The following is a 21367-nucleotide window of genomic DNA, read 5'->3' on the forward strand; positions in this document are numbered from 1 at the left end:
TGTCTGTGTCCGTGTGTATCTGCGTGTGACTGTGTGTGTCTGTGTCCATGTGCATCTGTGTGTGCATGTGTCTGTGTCCGTGTGTATCTGTGTGTGACTGTGTCTGTGTCCATGTGTATCTGCGTGTGCATGTGTCTGTGTCATGTGTATCTGCGTGTGACTGTGCGTCTGTGTCCATGTGTATCTGCGTGTGCATGTGTCTGTGTCCATGTGCATCTGTGTGTGCATGTGTCTGTCCGTGTGTATCTGCGTGTGACTGTGTGTGTCTGTGTCCATGTGCATCTGTGTGTGCATGTGTCTGTCCGTGTGTATCTGCGTGTGACTGTGTGTTTGTGTCCGTGTGTATCTGCGTGTGACTGTGCGTCTGTGTCCATGTGCATCTGTGTGTGCATGTGTCTGTGTCCGTGTGTATCTGTGTGTGACTGTGTGCGTCTGTGTCCATGTGTACCTGCGTGTGCATGTGTCTGTGTCCATGTGTATCTGCGTGTGCATGTGTCTGTGTCCGTGTGTATCTGCGTGTGACTGTGTACGTCTGTGTCCATGTGTATCTGCGTGTGCATGTGTCTGTGTCCATGTGCATCTGTGTGTGCATGTGTCTGTGTCCATCTGTATTTGCGTGTGCATGTGTCTGTGTCCATGTGTATCTGCATGTGTCTGTGTCTATGTGTATCTGCGTGTGCATGTGTCTGTGTCCATGTGCATCTGTGTGTGACTGGGTGCATCTGTGTCCATGTGTCTAAGCGTGTGCATGTGTCTGAGTCCGTGTATCTGCGTGTGCATGTGTCTGTGTCCGTGTGTATCTGCGTGTGCATGTGTCTGTGTCCATGTGTCTAAGCGTGTGCATGTGTCTGAGTCCGTGTATCTGCGTGTGCATGTGTCTGTGTCCATGTGTCTAAGCGTGTGCATGTGTCTGAGTCTGTGTATCTGCGTGTGCATGTGTCTGTGTCCGTGTGTATCTGCGTGTGCATGTGTCTGTGTCCATGTTTCTAAGCGTGTGCATGTGTCTGAGTCCGTGTATCTGCGTGTGCATGTGTCTGTGTCCATGTGTCTAAGCGTGTGCATGTGTCTGAGTCTGTGTATCTGCGTGTGCATGTGTCTGTGTCCGTGTGTATCTGTGTGTGTCTGTGTCCATGTGCATCTGTGTGTGCATGTGTCTGTGTCCGTGTGTATCTGTGTGTGACTGTGTGCGTCTGTGTCCATGTGTACCTGCGTGTGCATGTGTCTGTGTCCATGTGCATCTGTGTGTGCATGTGTCTGTCCGTGTGTATCTGCGTGTGACTGTGTGTGTCTGTGTCCATGTGCATCTGTGTGTGCATGTGTCTGTGTCCGTGTGTATCTGCGTGTGACTGTGCGTCTGTGTCCATGTGCATCTGTGTGTGCATGTGTCTGTGTCCGTGTGTATCTGTGTGTGACTGTGTGCGTCTGTGTCCATGTGTACCTGCGTGTGCATGTGTCTGTGTCCATGTGTATCTGCGTGTGCATGTGTCTGTGTCCGTGTGTATCTGCGTGTGACTGTTTTGCTTAGGATATATGTGCATTGTGTGCAATTCTGGTCACCTTGTTACAGGAAGGATGTGGAGGGTTTAGAAAGGGTACACAGTGGTTTAACAGAATGATGCTTGGATGAGGGAGTGTGAGGTATAAGGAGAAATTGGACGACTTGGGCTGTTTTCTCATGATTTTCAAAGGCTGAGGGGCAATGCGACAGAAGTTTATAAAACTCTGAGAGGTATACAGAATCTTTTTCCCCAGGGTAGAAATGTCAAACATTAGAGAACACGCATTTAAAGTGAGAGGAGGAAAGTTTAAAGATTTTGTTTAATTTGTGACACATCCTGTACTGTGCTGCCCTTCGCTCTGTGTGGCCAGTAACTCTGTTCACTTATGCAACAAAATACACTCTAGAAAAAAAAAGCAGTAATGTAGTCACTGAAAGTTATGTTTGCTGGTTTAACAGTACATTTGTGTATTTATGTAAGCAATAGTGAATCACTGAATATAGGGGGCTGATAAAGTTCCAATATCTCTAGTGTGGTTACTGAAGTTGAAGTGTTGGCAAGATCATTATATCTTCAATGTTGTCAACAGAAGTGAGACTCCAATTCATGTATGACCGGCTCAGACGCTGATCCCTTAACCAAAAGCAGAAAGCGGTAACCACCGAGCTACATCACAGAGAGTGAGCAAGCAGGACATGTAGTGTGACATTTGCGCAGAACAGCTAACACCAGGAAAGGGAGCACAAACAGATCTCCTGACAGAAGTACCTTGAGAAGGGATGGTGTCTTCGGAGCAGGAAGGCGTTGTGGTCTGGGTGCTGTAACCGCTCGAGTACTGCAGAGAGTCACGGCTGCTCTTCTGGTGCTCCAAGCTCAGGCCACGAGTCAGCACCATGGCCAGGTCACTGGCTGCCGTAGAGATCTCCTCCCCATGCTACTCAAGGGAGGAGGCACAAGAAACAGTTAGCAGTGACTACCGTATTCCCTCTGCCCATTTATGCAACTAGCTTCGAAAGGATTGTTCCTGCTGGATCCCTCCCCTCTTGTAACATCGGCTCTGAGATGCCAGCATAGTATCAGAATCTGAATCAGGATTAGCATCACTGGCACTTACAGTGAAACTTGATGTGATGCGGCAGCGGTACATTGCAGTACTTAATAATAAAAACTGCCATCCAATTCCTAAATGGACAGTCAACCCATGAACACACCTCACTACTCTCTTTATTTCTGCTTTTTTGCACCACTTATCTTAATCTATTTAATTGACTCTATATAGTTACTGTAATTCAGATTTTTTCCTCTACTGCTACTGTAAAATTAACAAATTTCACAACATATTAAACCTGATTCTGATCCCTCCATGAGAACTGGTGTGTTTCCTCATCTTGCCCTTTCTGAAGTCCACAATCAATTCATTCATTGGTCTTACTGATGTGAATGTAAGGTTGTTGCTGCGACACCGCTCAACTAGCTGATAACTCACTCCTGAATGCTCCTTTACATTTCTCAGCACCTTTAAAGGGCCATCCTGTCTCTTTTAACTGGATCAGAATGACAAGGGTGGATTGGATCTGGACTGCAGTGCTCTTCTTGTCCTCAGACACACTTGGGGGACAACCAAGAATCCAACTTAATTAAAGATCAGTCTCATGAATAAAACAATTTATCATCAGACGTTACGAGTGCACATGGGACTGCTCCACCAGAGATTTTCACTCTGGCTCCGGTGAGCAGCCTATAAAGGAAGCATGAATGTACAGCAACTTGAACTGGGCTTTCTGTAGGAATCGGTAATGGATTCTGAGATCTGGTGAGGCTGCTCCAGATACAGCCTGTCTCAGGGTATCAGCCGCTTGGAAGGTATGTAGTCTTTGATTTAAATGAACAAACTGAGAGGCTGATTGGTTTACTTCTGTATCAAGGAACTTGCGGGGCTTAATTACACACAGCAGACGTGTCCGCAACATGGGCTAATGCTGGAAACAACTTATCCTGAAAGCAAGCTCCTGACGTCTTGGACTGCAATGAAACTTGGTGGGTATGTGTATAAGATGACACTTCAATTTACAGATTATATCCTACATCAAATATAACCATATAACAATTACAACATGGAAACAGGCCACCTCGGCCCTTCTAGTCCGTGCTGATGCTTACTCTCACCTAGTCCCACTGGCCCGCACTCAGCCCATAACCCTCCATTCCTTTCCTGTCCATATACCTATCCAATTTTTTTTAAATGACAATACCGAACCTGCCCCTACCATTTCTACTGGAAGCTCGTTCCACACAGCTACCACTCTCTGAGTAAAGAAATTCCCCCTCGTGTTACCCTTAAACTTTTGCCCCCTAACTCTCAAATCATGTCCTCTTGTTTGAATCTCTCCTCTCTCCTATGGAAAAAGCCTATCCACATCAACTCGATCTATCCCCCTCATTATTTTAAATACCTCTATCAAGTCCCCCCTTAACCTTCTATGCTCCAAAGAATAAAGACCTAACTTGTTCAACTTTTCCCTGTAACTTAGGTGCTGAAACCCAGGAAACATTCTAGTAAATCTTCTCTGTACTCTCTCTATTTTGTTGATATCTTTCCTATAATTCGGTGACCAGAACTGTACACAACACTCCAAATTCAGCCTTACAAATAGTGATAGTATGGTTATATAATGCATCCTGCATTTTAATATACTGCGCTCGTAACGTGAAACATAACAAACTCTACTCTGTACTGTGATATAGTGCTACTGTATACACTACACCCTGAACTATAATATACTGTACCTTACATTGTAATGAATTATACCCTGTACTGTGATTTATAGCACTGTGTATCATTATATACTACACCTTGACATTCATGACACTGTGATATACTGGACTTTATATTGTAAATACTCTACCTTATTCTGAACCTGATATTGTGACAGAGTGTCCTGTAGGTTGTACTGTGACACACTGCTCCTTGTATCAGAATATACTACACTTTGCATTTTAACACACCACACTTTGTACTGTGATTTACTGAACTTTAAAGAAACACTGCACCTTGTACCATAATACTAGCACTTTACATTGTAATATTCTGTCCATTATACTGTGAAATACTGCCCATTGTACTGTGATAGACTAGATCTAAATCTATGATATTCAGTACTGTCATGTACAGTACCTTTGCAGCCAGTGATGCTGCAGTCACACGAGGCCTCTGTCCCTCCTCGATGCTGATTCCTGGATAGACCACAGCAGCCGAGACCGCTTCTGCTTCACGGTACCGCTCGACTGCCTCCTTGCGTTTCTGTAAAGTGTTCACTACCGGCTGGTCGTACGGCCCGGGCTTCGACCAGTCCTGGAAAGTTGAGGCAAATGCACAGTGAATACAGAAGTGAACATGAGGACTAGAAATTCACTGCCACAGGGAGGAGGAGAATTTCATTTGATTGAGATATCATAGCCAGGCAGCTAATTAAGTAATAAAGAAATTCTGGGTTTGCTTAACGGTGGGTTACCAGAAATTGCTCCAATAATGCCTACACTTGGCACCTGGAGCAACTTCTCAAGCCTACACTCTCCCCCTGCTCACCTATCCTCAGACTGCCCAGTCAACTGCTTTCAGCCACCTCAGTTCACCTGGGTTTCAGCAATCATTTCCTCCTGATACACAACCCTTGCTCTCCTATACCTGTTGTTCCTTCACCCTGCAAGTGCTGACAGCACTTGTACACTGACTGAGGAGCGCTATCACCCTCCGTCCCAGGGCAATATGGAGCAAGAGTGGCTTACCAAATACCAGGCATTTATCTTTAAACGAACATGGTCAAAAGAAACAAAGAACTCCAGAAATCTGAAGTAAAAGATGATGATATGGGAGATACACAGCATTATTGAGAGAGAAATGAAGTTCATGCTTTACTGCATTGAAATGTTCTCTCTCTGTGGATGCTGCCTCACTTGTTCATACTTTCCTGCAGTTATCGCTTTTATGGTCAAGGGGTAGGTGGTTGTATCTTGCTTGACCAGCAGAAACTGGTCTGGATGGTCGAAATGTAGGGCAGGGGATACAAACTTGGCAACATAATAAGCTGTTTCCTGGTTAGTACTGAGAGAAAACATATTCATTCCCAGAAAATTTCATCTCTTCTGGAATCTGGGATCACTAGCATCTTTACTCTGTTACTTTTTCCTTCTTGTCTGTTTCTTCCATCTTCAAGCTGCCCCCTTTACCCCTGACCATCCTCCTCTGCAGAGACCCCCTGCCCCAGAATTTTTAGCTGCCTCCACCACAGATCATAATCGAATTGGCTGCATTCCAGTTTCCAATTACAATTAATTTCAGGCTGCCCCTGAATTAAAGCGCCCCTATTAAAATAGGCAGGCATAAGAAAGGTGTTAACGTGCAGTGGATTCTGAGATCATGCATGCAAGTGATTGGGGCAAAGCAGCAAAAGCATGAGGAGAACATGATGAGAGGTGAGCGTAAATTGAATGAACAAACCAACCTTCCAGCTGGGGATCGATGAGGCTGTGCTAGCTCGAAGGGGGTGGTTAAAGGGAGGGTTATCAGGGAAAACAGCAGGGCCAGGCCTAGCACTGAACCTGCTGCCTGGGATGGTGGGAGCACAGCTGAATAACGCAGGTGAAGAGCACTCACTAGGAAGATGGCAATGTACATAACCAGGCATGAACTGCAGATGGAAGAACATGTTGTCAGCACAAGCAATAAGTGGACAAGCTGTCAGATGGTTTGCAAGAAAAAGGTTCAGAAAAACGCAACTTAATCAGGGGCCTTCCATGCAAAAGCATCAGATGCACAACCAACAGTTCAAGTACAAACACTGGATACCAAGGGAAGATGGCTAAAGGTGCAACCTGTTGATTTGGTAGATTTCTCCTCAGAAAAATTCATACACAGGTTTCTGATCAGGCATGGGCTGGAGGTGTGAGATAGCTGACCCAAATGCATTGAAACTGGTACCTATATGGAATTCACAACACCTTCACTACACAAAGGCTGCAAGTTGAAGACAGTTCAGCTGAAGCAAGGTGAAACTGTCCACATTCGGAAGTGACTTGGCTGCACTAATGGGCAAGAGATCGTGTTGTTTGATATACCAAAGTTTTCAAATCTTAAAGCAAAGCCTTCTTCAATCAGAGCAACCACAGCTAAAGCCAATCAAAGGACTAAGTGCTTTTTGAAGCATTGTGTTTTTCAAAAAATTTCTCTTGAAACACTGCTACAAGCCATTGGGTCTCCAAAACTAGAGGACTCCCAAGTCCCCAACAAACCTTCTCCAACTCATTATTTAACCTTACATCCTTCTGGATACAGCTAAATACTGTAAGTTTTCAAAGTATTCACCAGTGAATTCTTCAGCAAGTTTCTGTTTGAAGCCAAACCTTCTGTCATTCCGTCAGACATTACACAACTTGCATCATCTTGATTTTGCAAAAGGTACATGATATTTTTACGTCAACAGGCTATTTATGCATAATGAATCCAATTATTAGTACCAAGAGTCCAGTTGTACTATATTTCTACTGTTTCACACTTAAACGTTAATATTGTAGCGGTGTGCTACACGCAGCGCTAAAATTACGACACGGAGTCGGTAACTGCAGTCGAAGGAAAAACTTTATTCGAAATCCTCAGCCTCACTTTTAAGCCTCCCTCAACCTGCCCCCCGTGGCGCAGAGGCTCCAAAGCTCTGTGCTCGCAAACCCCCGTAGGCTATCTAATTGTGAGCCGGTTCGGATGTGCCAGGAAATGGGTCGCCACAATATCTTGTTATTCTCTGTGTTTTTCTGCGTGTACATTTTTGCTTTTCTTCCGGTGACTGAATTTGCCCTTTCTTTGAATATTCCGTGATATCTGTTTTGATATTGCTTGATCCTTATTTTGATATTGATTTATGGAAAACACTTTGCAACTCTAGGGAGGATATTTTAGCCATGGCAAATAGCACAGTATAGAATTGTACAGAGGTGTTAACTAATGAAGCAGAGCCAACATGAATTACATTCATTCGAGCACAACATTTTAGAGGTGGTTTGATCAAGGGGTTATATCTGAAAAGTGATTTAATAAGATGGATAAAGAGAAACAGTTTCCTGGGATGAAGAAGTGAAATCATAAATTACAGCTGAGTTCACTCCTTTACCACCACATTGCAACAGAATTCAGGAGTAGTCAGGATACACAAGGGCAATGGGAAGCTAGAATTCCCTTGCCAAAGGTTCTCTATGATGGGAACATGGGAGCATACCAACACTGAAAAAAATTGAGTACTAATGTCGAAATCAATAGAGTACTAACATTGAAATTAATAGAATATTAATGCTACAATCAATAGAGTAAAATGCAGAAATTAACAGAATACTAATGCTGAAATTAATCGAGTACTAATGCTGAAATCAACAGAATACTAATGCTGAAATCAATAGAATTCAATTAGCTGTAAAGCAACTGGGAAAAAAGCAACTACAGCTGCCTTCTAATTCAGTGCTAGAATGGAATTGATGGGTTGAATGGCCTTTTCCTGTCTGTGTCAAGAGATAGGATAGTACACTGAGACGGAGTTAAGATATCTGCCTCTTTGAAACAGCTTAAATTCCTGTCTTTGTTTCTGTCTTTTCCTTTTCAAGGTTGCTGGGGTGTGTCGAGACCCTGATCTGTCAAAAGCATTCAAACTGCAGTTTTTAAATGTTGGTGAGTTCCTGCTCCTGGAGCTGACCAGCTGATCCTTTTCCAACATTCTCCAGGCATGGCTTGGAAGATGGTGCCTCCGGGGACAACCTATTCTAGGCCGGTGTTGCCGACTGAGGCAACACGAGAGAAGGAACATCAGGAATTCACTGTAGCAGATGTATGGAAGGGGTTCTCTGTAGTAGAGTGATTGCCCTCTCTCTCTTCTTCTTCTTGATGGTGGGGAGTGTTCATTGCCCCATTCTCTGTGAAATGGGTGACATCTTACCTGTGTTAGTTGTGGAAAGTAAGTACGTGTGTGAGGCCAGTGTTCTGTGCTTGGTGTCAGATGTGGGAAGTTCTGGGGTCTCCCAGCCCCCCGGACGGCCATATCTGCGTCCGGTCTGTCAAACTGGAGTTGCAGCTCGATGACCTTTGTCTGGTCAGGGAGAGCGAGGAGGTGATAGAAAGGAGTTACAGGCAGGTGGTCACACCGGGGCCTGGGGAGACAGACAAGTGGGTCACAGTCAGGAGGGGGAAGGGGAAGAGTCAGGTACTAGAGAGTACCCCTGTGGCTATCTCCCTGAACAATCAGTACTCCTGTTTGAGTACTGTTGGGGGAGGTGGGGGAACAGCCTACCTGGAGGAAGCAACAGAGTCCGGCCTTGTGGCCCAGAAGCGTAGAGAAAGGAAGAGAAAAGCAGCAGTGCTGGGGGCCTCTATAGTTAGGGGGTCAGACAGGCGATTCTGTGGACCCATGTGCCAGGGTCTGGGATGTTTCAGATTGTGTCCAAGATATCCTGCAGTGGGAGGGAGAACAGCCACAGGTCGTGGTACATAATGGTACCAATGACATAGGTAGGAAAAGGGAGGAGGTCCTGAAAACAGACTACAGACAGTTAGGAAGGAAGTTGAGAAGCAGGACCACAAAGGTAGTGATCTCGGGATTACTGCCTGTGCCACATGACAGTGAATGTAGGAATAGAATAGAATAGAATAAGGATAAATGTGTGGCTGAGGGATTGGAGCGGGGGGCAGGGATCCAGATTTCTGGATCATTGAGACCTCTTTTGGGGCAGGTGTGACCTGTACAAAAAGGATGGGTTGCACTTGAATCCCAGGGGGACCAATATCCTGGCGGGGAGGTTTGCTAAGGCTACTGGGGAGAGTTTAAACTAGAATAGTTGGGGGGTGAGAACCGAACTGAAGAGACTGGGGAAGAGGCAGTTAGCTCACAAATAGAGAAAGCTTGGAGACAGTTTGTGAGGGAGGATAGGCAGGTGATAGAGAAGGGACGCGCTCAGACCGACGGTTTGAGATGTGTCTACTTTAATGCAAGGAGTATTGTGAACAAAGCGGATGAGCTTAGAGCGTGGATCAGTACTTGGAGATATGATGTGGTGGCCATTACAGAGATTTGGATGGCTCAGGGGCAGGAATAGTTACTTCAAGTGTCAGGTTTTAGATGTTTCAGAAAGGACAGGGAGGGAGGCAGAAGAGGTGGGTTTGATGGGATGGAGTTTGTCAGGTGTGTTCAGGAAGGTTTCTTGACACAATATGTAGATAAGCCTACAAGAGGAGAGGCTGTACTTAATTTGGTATTGGGAAATGAACCTGGTCAAATGTCAGATTTCTCAGTGGGAGAGCATTTTGGAGATAGTGATCATAATTCTATCTCCTTTACAATAGCATTGGAGAGAGATAGGAAGAGACAAGCTAGAAAAGTGTTTAATTGGAGTAAGAGAAATTATGAGGCTATCAGGCAGAAACTTGGAAGCTTAAATTGGGAACAGATGTTCTCAGGGAAAAGTACAGAAGAAATGTGGCAAATGTTCAGGGGATATTTGTGTGGAGTTCTGCATAGGTACGTTCCAATGAGACAAGAATGGTAGGGTACAGAAACCGTGGTGTACAAAGACTGTAGTAAATCTAGTCAAGAAGAAAAGCTTACGGAAGGTTCAGAGAGTTAGGTAATGTTAGAGATCTAGAAGATTATATGGCTAACAGGAATGAGTTTAACAAGGAAATCAGGAGAGCCAGAAGGGGCCATGAGAAGGCCTTGGCCGGCAGGATTAAGGAAAACCTCAAGACATTCTACAAGTATGTGAAGAGCAAGAGGATAAGACATGAAAGAATAGGACCTATCAAGTGTGACAGTGGGAAAGTGTGTATGGAACCGGAGGAAACAGCAGAGGTACTTAATGAATAATTGACTTTAATATTCACTATGGAAAAGGATCTTGGTGATTGAAGTGATCATTGCAGTGGACTGAAAAGCTTGAGCATGTAGATATTGTAAGGGGTTTCTTCTTTATGTTACTGCGTATGTTAATCAAAATGGCTTCTTTGTTATGTTAAAAGTAAAAATGCTTCTTTAGTATGGTAACTGGTGAGAGAGTGCTTTCTCTCGCAGCTTGTTTGGGTTATAATTACTGAGAACGAGAGTTGTATTCACTTGTTAACCAACTGGGATAGAGGTTATTCTTTCCTGTGGATCTGTAAGCTAGTGTTGTGCGGACTTTTGGGGAGTTGGAGGGGAGATCGCGAGGAAGGAGGACGTGCTGGATGTGTTCTGGTCGACCACCGAGGGTGGTCCCAGGCGGCGGGTCGAGGAGGTCGGAGAAGATCGAATAGTGGACCGAAGACTTCGACAGTTGAGCTCCAACAGTTGTGCACGAATTGACTGAATCTTGATAAGTTTTGGCGCCTTTTCTTTTTTTTCCCCTTTTCTTTCATATATATTGTATCGCTATTAATTACCTAGTTCTAGTACGATTTATAAAGTGTAATTTGTAAAATGTACATTGTGTGCTGGCTGATGATTGATGTTTGAGGCCGTATCAAGTGGCATTGCACAGCAACCAACGCAACCGTGAGACAAGGTTGGGCGGGGGACAGGGTCTCCCCTAGATGCATACGAGCCAATATAGCGTTGCATATTAAGAAAGAGGATGTACTGGAACTTTTGGAAAGCATCCAGTTGGATAAGTGTCCAGGACCGGATGAGATGTACCCCAGGCTACTGTGGGAGTCGAGGGAGGAGATTGCTGAGCCTCTGGCAATGATCTTTGATCAGTGGCGATGGGAGAGGTTCCAGAGGATTGGAGGGGTGTGGATGTTGTTCCCTTATTCAAGAAAGGGAGTAGGGATAGCCCAGGAAATTATAGACCAGTGAGTCTTACTTCAATGGTTGGTAAGTTGATGGAGAAGAGGGATAATATGATTAGGAATAGTCAGCATGGTTTTGTCAAAGGCAGGTCATGTCTTACAAGCCTGATTGAATTTTTTGAGGATGAGACTAAACGCATTGATGAAAGAAGAGCAGTAGATGTAGTGTATATGGAGTTCAGCAAGGCATTTGATAAGATACCCCATGCAAGGCTTATTGAGAAAGTAAGGAGGCATGGGATCCAAGGGGACATTGCTTTGTGGATCCACAATTGGCTTGCCCACAGAAGTGGTTGTAGACCAGTCATATTCTGCATGGAGGTCAGTGACCAGTGGGGTGCCTCAGGGATCTGTTCTGGGACCCTTACTCTTCATGACTTTTATAAATGATCTGGATGAGGAAGCGGAAGGATGGGTTAGTAAGTTTGCTGATGACACAAAGGTTGGAGGTGTTGTGGATAGTGTGGAGGGCTGTCAGAGGTTACAGTGAGACATTGACAGGATGCAAAACTGGGCTGAGAAGTGGTAGATGGAGTCCAACCCAGTTAAGTGTGAAGTGTTTCATTTTGGTAGGTCAAATATGATAGCAGAATATAGTACTAATGGTAAGACTTTTGGCAGTGTGGAGGATCAGAGTGATCTTGGGGTCTGGGTCCATAAGACGCTCAAAGCAGCTGTGCAGGTTGACTCTGTGGTTAAGAAGGCGTACGGTGTATTGGCCTTCATCAATCGTGGGATTGAGTTTCGGAGCCGAGAGGTAATGTTGCAGCTCTATAAGACCCTGGTCAGACCCCACTTGGAGTACTGTGCTCAGTTCTGGTTGCCTCACTACAGGAAGGATGTGAAAACCATAGAAAGGGTGCAGAGGAGATTTACAAGGATGTTGCCTGGATTGGGGAACATGCCTTATCAGAATAAGTTGAGTGAACTTGGCCTTTTCTCCTTGGAGTGACGGAGGATGCAAGATGACCTGATGGAGGTGTATAAGATGATGAGAGTCCTTGATCGTGTGGATAGTCAGAGGCTTTTTCCAGGGCTGAAATGGTGGCTGCACTAGGGCACAGGTTTGAGGTTCTTTGGAGTAGGTACAGAGGAGATGTCAGGGGTAAGTGTTTTTTTTAAACACAGAGAGTGGTGAGTGTGTGGAATGGGCTGTCGGCAACGGTGGTGGAGGCGGATACGATAGGGTCTTTTCAGAGACTTTTGGATAGGTACATGGAGCTTAGTAAAATAGAGGGCTATGGGTAAGTCTAGTAATTTCTAAGGTAGGGACACGTTCGGCACAACTTTGTGGGCCGAAGGGCCTATACTGTGCTGTAGGTTTTCTATGTTTCTATCTCTCTGTCCCTAGTGAGACAGAGAGTGAGAGAGAGTGAACATGTGAGAAAGAGAGAGAGAGTGAGACAGAGAGTGCAAGAGAGAACGAACCCTATGGCATGTCAAACTGTTGCATAAATAATATTTTCTGAACTGCAGATGATCGTCTCTCTTTGGATGACTTGCTGTTGCTTTGTGGGTGGTGGGCACTGATGCTTTTTTGCTGAAATGGGTGGGGGGAGGCTGATGCATTGATGCTTGCAGGGGAGGGGGAAGAGGGGGCTTTGGGGGTTCCATCGTTTTTCTGTCATCAGTCTTTTGGGGTTCTGTTTTTCATGAATGTCTGTGAAGATTAAGCATTTCAAGTTGCACACATTATATATTCTCTGATAATAAACAGAACCATTTGAACTTGGATAGGAGTAAGCTTACACCACTCTACTCCAATGACCCTGACTTCAAGGACTGCAATATTTCAAACAGACAACTTACCAACACCTTCTTAAGGGCAACATGAGTTGCATAATTAATTGTCCGCTCAGCCTGTGAAGCCCATATCACCTGACTGAATATTAAATATGGCTCGGTCTCATTTCTACAGTTACACCATCTTACATGTAAAGTGAGATGCACCCTCCCCTAAGAGAGATAGCTGATGAAACATAAATTAGTTTTTAAAAAAAGTAAAGTGAAAGTTCTTTGACCTGAAATGCTATCTCTGCTTCTCTATCCACAGATACTGCCTAACCTGCTGAGTATTTCCAGCATTTTCCGATTAAATTTTCAGATTTCCAGCAGCTGCTATTTTGTAATTAACTTTGTTTAAAAAAATATATATATTTATCTGGGAAATCTTCCGCTGCCCTCAATTGTTAACCAGTGATTTAGCAGATATACTGAAGAATTCTTATAACGATAAATGTGTGAACAATGTGTTGCCCACAAACACAGGACAGACGTAGAGGAGAACCTGACATGAACATGGTGGATTCAAGAGCCTGCTTCTCTGCAGTACAACTTCATGAATGAGCCCTTGTCAAACGTTTGAGTGAGAACCGTAATAGAAACATCATACAGCTGGACTCTCTGAAGTGATTGTTGGACTAGGTATGCAGATACATCCTATTGATCCCAAGTGTGCACATGCTCATTAAACACAGCTGATCAACGTGTTGATAGAAACACAGTTCACTTATGGACTATATCTAAAAATGCAAACACTTTAAAACTTACAGTATCAAAATGAGGGGTGGGAATGGGCCCCAAGCACATGGACTGTGGATTAACCAAGTTATCCCGACCGTGCTGTATGGCATTTACTTGCTGGATCCTCATGCCCGGGTGGGAGGGAATTAGCGATGAGTATGGGTGATTCACCTTTTCACCACCTGACCAGGCTCCAGCCGTGGAGCTAGAACTAACCGAGGTAGGTGAGCTACACTCGCTGACGGACTGACAAGTCTCTGATGCCTCTGAGGAAGCTGAGCTCGATGACTTCTGCGTTGGGTCCAGAGTCCAAGAAGACAAGACGAAGCCATGAAAGGGAGAGAGACAAGAGCTAGTTAGAACTGCAAATACTCAGAGCTTGCACCTTCTTCCTGTGACTGTAGGGGTTTGCCCCCAGGTGATCCAGTTCCCTCCCACACTACCAAGACCAACCACTGCAAATCAGCCCAAGTGTTGGTGGCTGGTTGGAGCTAATGGACATGGGAGAGAATACGCTGCAGGAAAAGGAACAGGGGAATGGGGGGACATTGTGAGTAGGCATAGATTCTACGGGCCAAATGGCTGACTTCCACATCATCACAAAGTAAGTACGTAAGTAAGTGCAGAGCCAGGATTAGGCAGTCCCAGATCAGAGTGGCTGGGAACAACCCAAGGTATTTATAGTTTTGAAATCAGAGTTATGAGTTACTCTGGAGCTGCTCAAGTTGCTCCACAGACCTTCCCAGTTCTCAGATGAGTGAAGCCAGCTAGCAAATCTTGAGACCAATTTTAACTTCAGCCCAATTTTATTCCTGAATATTGTTGGCCTGGGTCAGCTGTTCAGAAGCCAAGTAGACAAGGTTGAAGACCTCACATCTTGGCTGCTCTGCTCACCCAATACCAGTGAGTATGGGGCAATTTGTTGCCAGTTCAGTGCCGGAGAAGGGCAGATCTGAGACACGGCTTCTTGAGCAGATGTCTGCTGTATGGTATAGGGGTCGCAGGCTGTCACCTGCCAATGTTTGCCTGGAACCAAAAGAAATAACAGCGCTCTGTGGGCGTCGTGCTAAGAAAGGCACTTGTGTACATAACCAAGGGGATACATCGAGCCCTGCAGAACCCAGTGGTGACAGCCCTTCACCTGTTTTCCTGCACTTATTGATTCAGAGGCTACTTGGGATCCACGTTGTCACCTTCTCTTGACTAATACTTTGTTTTTGGTATGATCAAGGTTGATCAGACACAACGAGAGGCAAGCAGCAGCTACCATCACAACGGACAGGAGGTGAATAGGGTCCAGGCATCCTGTCAGCCCACGGAGCACACATGATCGAAGTTAGTCAGCTTAATTTGTCCCAAATCCTGACTCATCACAGCTTGCCAGCAGCAAACTATTCAACTTCACCGCTGAGCCTGGCTCAGCGACAGCTGACCATCATCCTAACTCTGCTTTGGGGAGGTCGAGAAGGAGCAGCCTGTCTTAATCCAAGCTTAAAAGTGCTTTTGTTTTGCAAACTAAATTAATCTACATTTTGCTGGGAAATTAAACCTTTCTTCATACTCTCTGTGACCTCCAAGGGATATTCCCTGTACTTGAATATAAAGTTTAGCATAACCCATCAAAGAAAATGAAGCACATGTTTGAATAAATCAATAAACTCTTGCTTTCACTTGCAGGTCTCCTGAGTTATCACAGATGTACACACGTAGCTGTTTCTATTAGTGTTCTTTAGTATTTTCAGTCTTTAATTAAAATTAAAGAGCATCTCGGAATGCACAGGGCAGCAGAGGGCACAGCTGCAGAATAGAGGGACATCACTTTCAAACAGAGATGAGGAGAAATGTCTTGGTTGGGGAATCTGTGGAGTTCATTGCCACAGATGGCTGTGGAGGCCAAGTCATTGGGTATATTCAAAGTGGAGGTTGATAGGTTTTTGACTGGCAAGGCAATCAAAGGTTATGGGAAGAGGGCAGGAGAATGGGGTTGAGAGGGGTAATGGATCAGCCATGATCGAATGGTGCAGCAGACAATTGGTCGAATGGCCTAATTCTTCTCCCGGTCTTGAGCAAGGTATATTTTCAATGAATGGTGTAATACTAATGCTGCTCCACGGAAACCTTCTACAAATCCCTTAGAGGACAGAGGAACTGTACTTGCATAAACTTTGTTCTTGTGCTTGTCCCTTGTTTTGCTGTGTGATAGGGGCATACAGATTAACAACATAATTCTGCAGGTACTCACACAGAAAGCTTAGTGCATTATGACCTGGTTCAGAAAAATGCACTGTGAACGTCCATATGCATGTGCATAATGCACCTTGAAAAGTCCCATTCTATTATTGAAAACCTACAGCACAATACAGACCCTTCGGCCCACAATGCTGTGCTGAACATGTACTTATTTTAGTGATTATCGAGGGTTACCCATAGCCCTCTATAATTCCAAGCACCATGTACCTATCCAGGAGCCTCTTAAAAGACCCTATCATATCAGCCTCCACCACCGTCGCCAGCAGCTCATTCCACGCACTCACCACTCTGCGTAAAAAAAACTTACCCCTGACATCTCCTCTGTACCTACTTCCAAGCACCTTAAAACTATGCCCTATCATGCTAGCCATTTCAGCCCTGGGAAAAAGCCTCTGACTATCCACACGATTAATGCCTCTCATCATCTTATATCTCTATTGGGTCACCTCTCATCCTCCATTGCTCGAGGAGAAAAGGCCGAGTTCACTCAACCTATCCTCTTAAGCCATGCCCCCCAATCCAGGCAACATCCTTGTAAATCTCCTCTGCACCTTTTCTGTGGTTACCACATCCTTCCTGTAGTGAGGCCATGAGAACTGAGCACAGTACTCCAAGTGGGGTCTGACCAGGGTCCTACATAGCTGCAACATTACCTCTCGGCTCCTAAACTCAATTCCATGATTGATGAAGGCAAATGCACCATATGCCTACTTAACCACAGAGTCAACCTGTGTAGCAGCTGCTTTGAGCGTCATTTGGACTCAGGGCCTCAAGATCCTTCCTATCCTCCACACTGCCAAGACTCTTACCATCAATACTATATTCTGCCATCATATTTGACCTACCAAAATGAACCACCTCACACTTTCCTGGGTTGAACTCCATCTGCCACTTCTCAGCCCAGTTTTGCATCCTGTCGATCTCCTGCTGTAACCTCTTTCAGCCCTCCACACTATCCACAACATCTCCAACCTTTGTTAGCAAACTTACTAACCCATTGCTTCACTCCCTCATCTTGTCATTTATAAAAATCACGAAGAGAAGGGGTCCCAGAACAGATCCCTGAGGCACACCACTGGTCACTGACTGCCATGCAGAATTTGACCCATCTACAACCACTCTTTGCCTTCTGTGGGCAAGCCAGTTCTGGATCCACAAAGCAATGTCCTCTTGGATCCCATGCCTCCTTACTTTCTCAATAAGCCTTGCATGGGGTACCTTATGAAATGCCTTGCTGAAATCCATATAAATTACATCTACTGTTTAGTCACATCCTCAAAAAATTCAAACAGGCTCGTAAGGCACGACCAGCTTTTAACAAAGCCATGCTGATTATTCCTAATCATATTATGCCTCTCCAAATGTTCATAATTCCTGCCTCTCAGCATCTTCTCCATCCACTGAAGTAAGGCTCACTGGTCTATAATTTCCTGGGCTATCCCTACTCCCTTTCTTGAATAAGGGAACAACATTCGCTACCCTTCAATCCTCCGGAACCTCTCCTGTTCCCATTGATGATGCAAAGATAATCATCAGAGGCTCAGCAATCTCCTCCCTCGCCTCCCACAGTAGCCTGTGGAACATCTCGTCTGGTCCTGGTGACTTATCCAACTAGATGCTTTCCAAAAGCTCCGGCACATCCTCTTTCTTAATATCTACATGCTCAGGCTTTTCAGTCCGCTGTAAGTCATCCCTACAATCACCAATGTCCTTTTCCATAGTGAATACTAAAGCAAAGTATTCATTACGTACCTCAGCTATCTCCTCTGGTTCCATATACACTTTTCCACTGTCACACTTGATTGGTCCTATTCTCTCACGTCTTATCCTCTTGCTCTTCACATACTTGTGGAATGCCTTGGTGCTTTAATTAATCCTGCCCACCAAAGCCTTCTCATGGCCCCTTCTGGCTCTCCTAATTTCATTCTTAAGCTCCTTCCTGTTAGCCTTATAATCTTCTGGATCTCTATCATTATCTAGTTTTTTTGAACTTTTCTTCTTGACTAGATTTTCAACAGCCTTTGTACACTACTGTTCCTGTCATCCTTTCCGTCTCATTGGAACGTACCTATGCAGAACTCCGTGCAAATATCCCCTGAACATTTGCCACATTTCTGCCATACATTTCCTTGAGAACATCTGTTCCCAATTTATGTTTCCAACTTCCTGCCTGATAGCCTCATATTTCCTCTTACTCCAATTAAACGTTTTCCTAACTTGTCTGTTCCTATCCCTCTCCAATGCTATTCCCTGATATAAACAAATAACTCTGCCCCACAAGCAATATTTCAATGAACTCCTGTGATCTGTACTTTCTCAAAAGACCTTCAGATTCCAGCAAAGGGATTATGCTCCCTACCTTTGGAAGATTCGCACTGTGAACATGCTCAGCCTATTGTGTGTTGTGGATTAACAAGGCATTTACTGTGAGCAGACATGATGTCAATTCTCTTTTACGCATTTATTTACAGAATAGAAAAATATTCCAAAAATATTTTTCATACAGAAAAATATGACGTGGAAATGGGTTATTGAGTCTGTTGCGCTCATCAGCTGCACACTCACCTTGTGTTCTAATTTTCCACACCACATGAATTCCCCTCCCATCTGAGATTCTACCACTCACCTACACTCTAGGGGTAATTTACAGCAACCAATCTAAGTCCTGGGGATGTGGGAAGAAACAGATCACCCTGAGGGAAATCTGCACATTTAAGGAGAGAACGTGAAAACTCCTCACCGACAGCACCCGAGGTCAGGATGGAACGCGGGTCCCTGGAGCTGGTCGCTGAGCTACACTACAGGCAACTGACAGTCATGGATAGAGAGTCTAATCTCGATATGGACAGGACTTGAGGTGGAATTGAACCAGCTGTGCCAGCTATGCTCTCAGTCTGCCATGTCTTCATTCAGAGCAGGGTGAGCACACTCATAACCCTGTGACAAAATCAAGTGGCACTGTGAACAGAAATGGTTCTTGTAGCGACATGCTTTACTGCAGGTTGGGAAAAACCAGTTCTGGTGAGTCACCTCTATCTGATTCATGCTGCTTTCTCTTTGGTTTGTCTTCTGGCCATGCTGCGAGCACACTCTAGAAACTGAGCACGTTACCTGGGCTTAATCTAACGATCTTTATCCAAATCAGACAGATGCCAAAGTGCCAAGGCACCATGTGTGGGAACTCTGCACGTTATGCTGCTCATACTTGAGGCAGTCAGATCTGCTGGGTGAGATCAACAGTGAGATTCATCATCTGGGAAGGCAATTCTGCAACATTTCGTGAGAGCAAAGAGCATGACGAGGCCTCTAACCTAATGGTATGAACATTGATTTCTCAAACTTTTGGTAATGTCCTCCACCTCCTTCACCATCTCCCAGCCAGTTTTCCCTCTCTCACCTTATCTCCTTGCCTGCACATCACCTCCCTCTGGTGCTTTCCCCGCCTTTTTCTTTTTTCCATGACCTTCTGTTTTCATCACCAATCAACTTCCCAGTTCTTTACTTCATCCTTCCACCTCCAGGTTTCACCTATCACTTGGTGCTTTTCTCTCCCCTCCCCTAAAAACCTACTCCTCAACTTTTTTCCCCTCCAGTCCTGCCGAAGGGTTTCAGCCCGAATGTCCATAGACGCTACCTGGCCTGCTGAATTCCTCCAGCATTGTGTGGGTTGATATGGAATAGCATGTGCTTTCTTCCCGTCAAGATGGTGCCAGCGAGCTTTCACAGCTTTCTGGATGACATCTTCCAGAGAACAAATCTTTCCAATTATTTCACTTATTCTACGCTTTCTGTTTGTTCTTTTTGTTTTGTTTGTGTTACGGAAACTGTGACGTACAGTTTGAATCCCGATGGAAGGACCCAGCACAGTGCTGTGTCCAGAGAACTGCCTCGTGGAGATCTGAGATGGGTGGTGGGGGGGGGCCGAACATGTCTGAGAACACAAGCTGACACATGGAAACAACCAATGGCAAGACGACTCCAATTCAAAGCGGGATGAAGATTGAAGAATTGAGGTGAAAGCAAAGGGGGTCAGCAATCGCTTCCAATGAAGGACACCATTTGGACTGGGCGTGAGTTCTGAGTTACGGAAGGACTGTTCGATGTTCCAAGATTTATGTGATAGGACTCTCTATTGGTCTCCTCAGTTTACTGCCATTTTCTTTCCAGTGCCCATTTGGCAGATGGGTTAGTTCTTTGTGTGTGGGAGAGAGGGGGAAGGGACTTTAGATGTTACTGTCGCTGTTCTTTTTTGCAAGCGAGTGGGTTGGGGAGTAGATGGAAATGTGGGGAGATTAAACGTGATAATTGTATTGGGGGGGAAGTTGCTGTGGACTGAGCCAAAGGGCCTGTTTGTGTGCTGTGTGAACAAACGTGATAGACCTACATCTGCTCCTTCCTACTTTATCTACAGGCTCTCGCCACTAACATCAGCACTCACCTGACTGGTTATATCTGATGGCATGGGTGACGGTGGCTTGGAGTACATGGCATCCTGGGATATGAAGCCAGAATCATGTGAAGAGACACTGGAGAGCCGGGTGCTGGAACTGGCGGGCTGAGCCAAACTGCGGTAGCGGTAGTTTGAACTTGGCGAGTGAGTCTGGGATCCGCTGGAGCGTGAAGTGCTGCTGTTTGTACTATTTACACTGCTGGGGAAGGATGTGGAGGGTGAAAGGATATGAAGGAGGGTAGGAAGACAATTTGAGAGAAGGTCAGACTTGCTGAAAATACAGTCAGAGACAAAGCTGGCAGAAAGTTCTTCACAAACATGAGATTCTGCAATGCTGGAAATCAAGAGCAACACACACAAAATACTGGAGGAACTCAACAGGCCATTCAACACCTATAGAGAAGAATAAACAGTCAAATGTCATCAGGACAGATAAAAGGTCTTGGTCTGAAAATTCAATGGTTCATTCCTCTCCAGAGATGCTGTCTCACCTGCTGAGTTCCTCCAGCATTTTGTGTGCCTCACAGATCTCTTCACTGTATTCATTTTTCTATCTGCCCGTATGAACAACCAGAAAAGACTCCCTTGGTCACTTCAAAGCTGACCAAGAGTGCAGATGAAGCTGGTGTCACAGATAGGGGAAGGTCCACGGATTTCATCCTCTGAATTAGTTTTTATGATAAACTGCAGGTTTGGGAGTCTAGGTGTACTTAAAAATTTGATTTGTTAAATTGCAGATCCTGAACTGAATTTAAACCAGAGGAGAGATTTGAATTCAGGTATCTGGATTGC

The 21367-nt window shown here is 45.0% G+C and overlaps 1 protein-coding gene across 8 annotated transcripts in view; it reads right to left on the bottom strand.

Annotated features, from left to right (window-relative positions):
- Positions 1–21367, bottom strand: part of mtss1lb (MTSS I-BAR domain containing 2b) — a 199851-nt gene that overhangs the window by 12732 nt on the left and 165752 nt on the right. The window contains exons 10-14 of one of the 8 annotated variants that reach the window (XM_059992513.1): positions 20564–20771; positions 13903–14166; positions 6002–6187; positions 4675–4851; positions 2268–2433 (exon numbers count right to left, since the gene is read on the bottom strand). In XM_059992513.1, the coding sequence (XP_059848496.1) occupies positions 2268–2433; positions 4675–4851; positions 6002–6187; positions 13903–14166; positions 20564–20771 (1001 nt within the window). Of the gene's footprint in view, positions 1–2267; positions 2434–4674; positions 4852–6001; positions 6188–13902; positions 14167–20563; positions 20775–21367 lie in introns of all 8 variants that reach the window. The other 7 variants (XM_059992516.1, XM_059992514.1, XM_059992512.1 and 4 more) reach the window with 7 other exon arrangements.

Source organism: Hypanus sabinus, chromosome 17 (genome assembly GCF_030144855.1).
Source record: "Hypanus sabinus isolate sHypSab1 chromosome 17, sHypSab1.hap1, whole genome shotgun sequence".
Taxonomy (NCBI): Eukaryota; Metazoa; Chordata; class Chondrichthyes; order Myliobatiformes; family Dasyatidae; genus Hypanus; species Hypanus sabinus.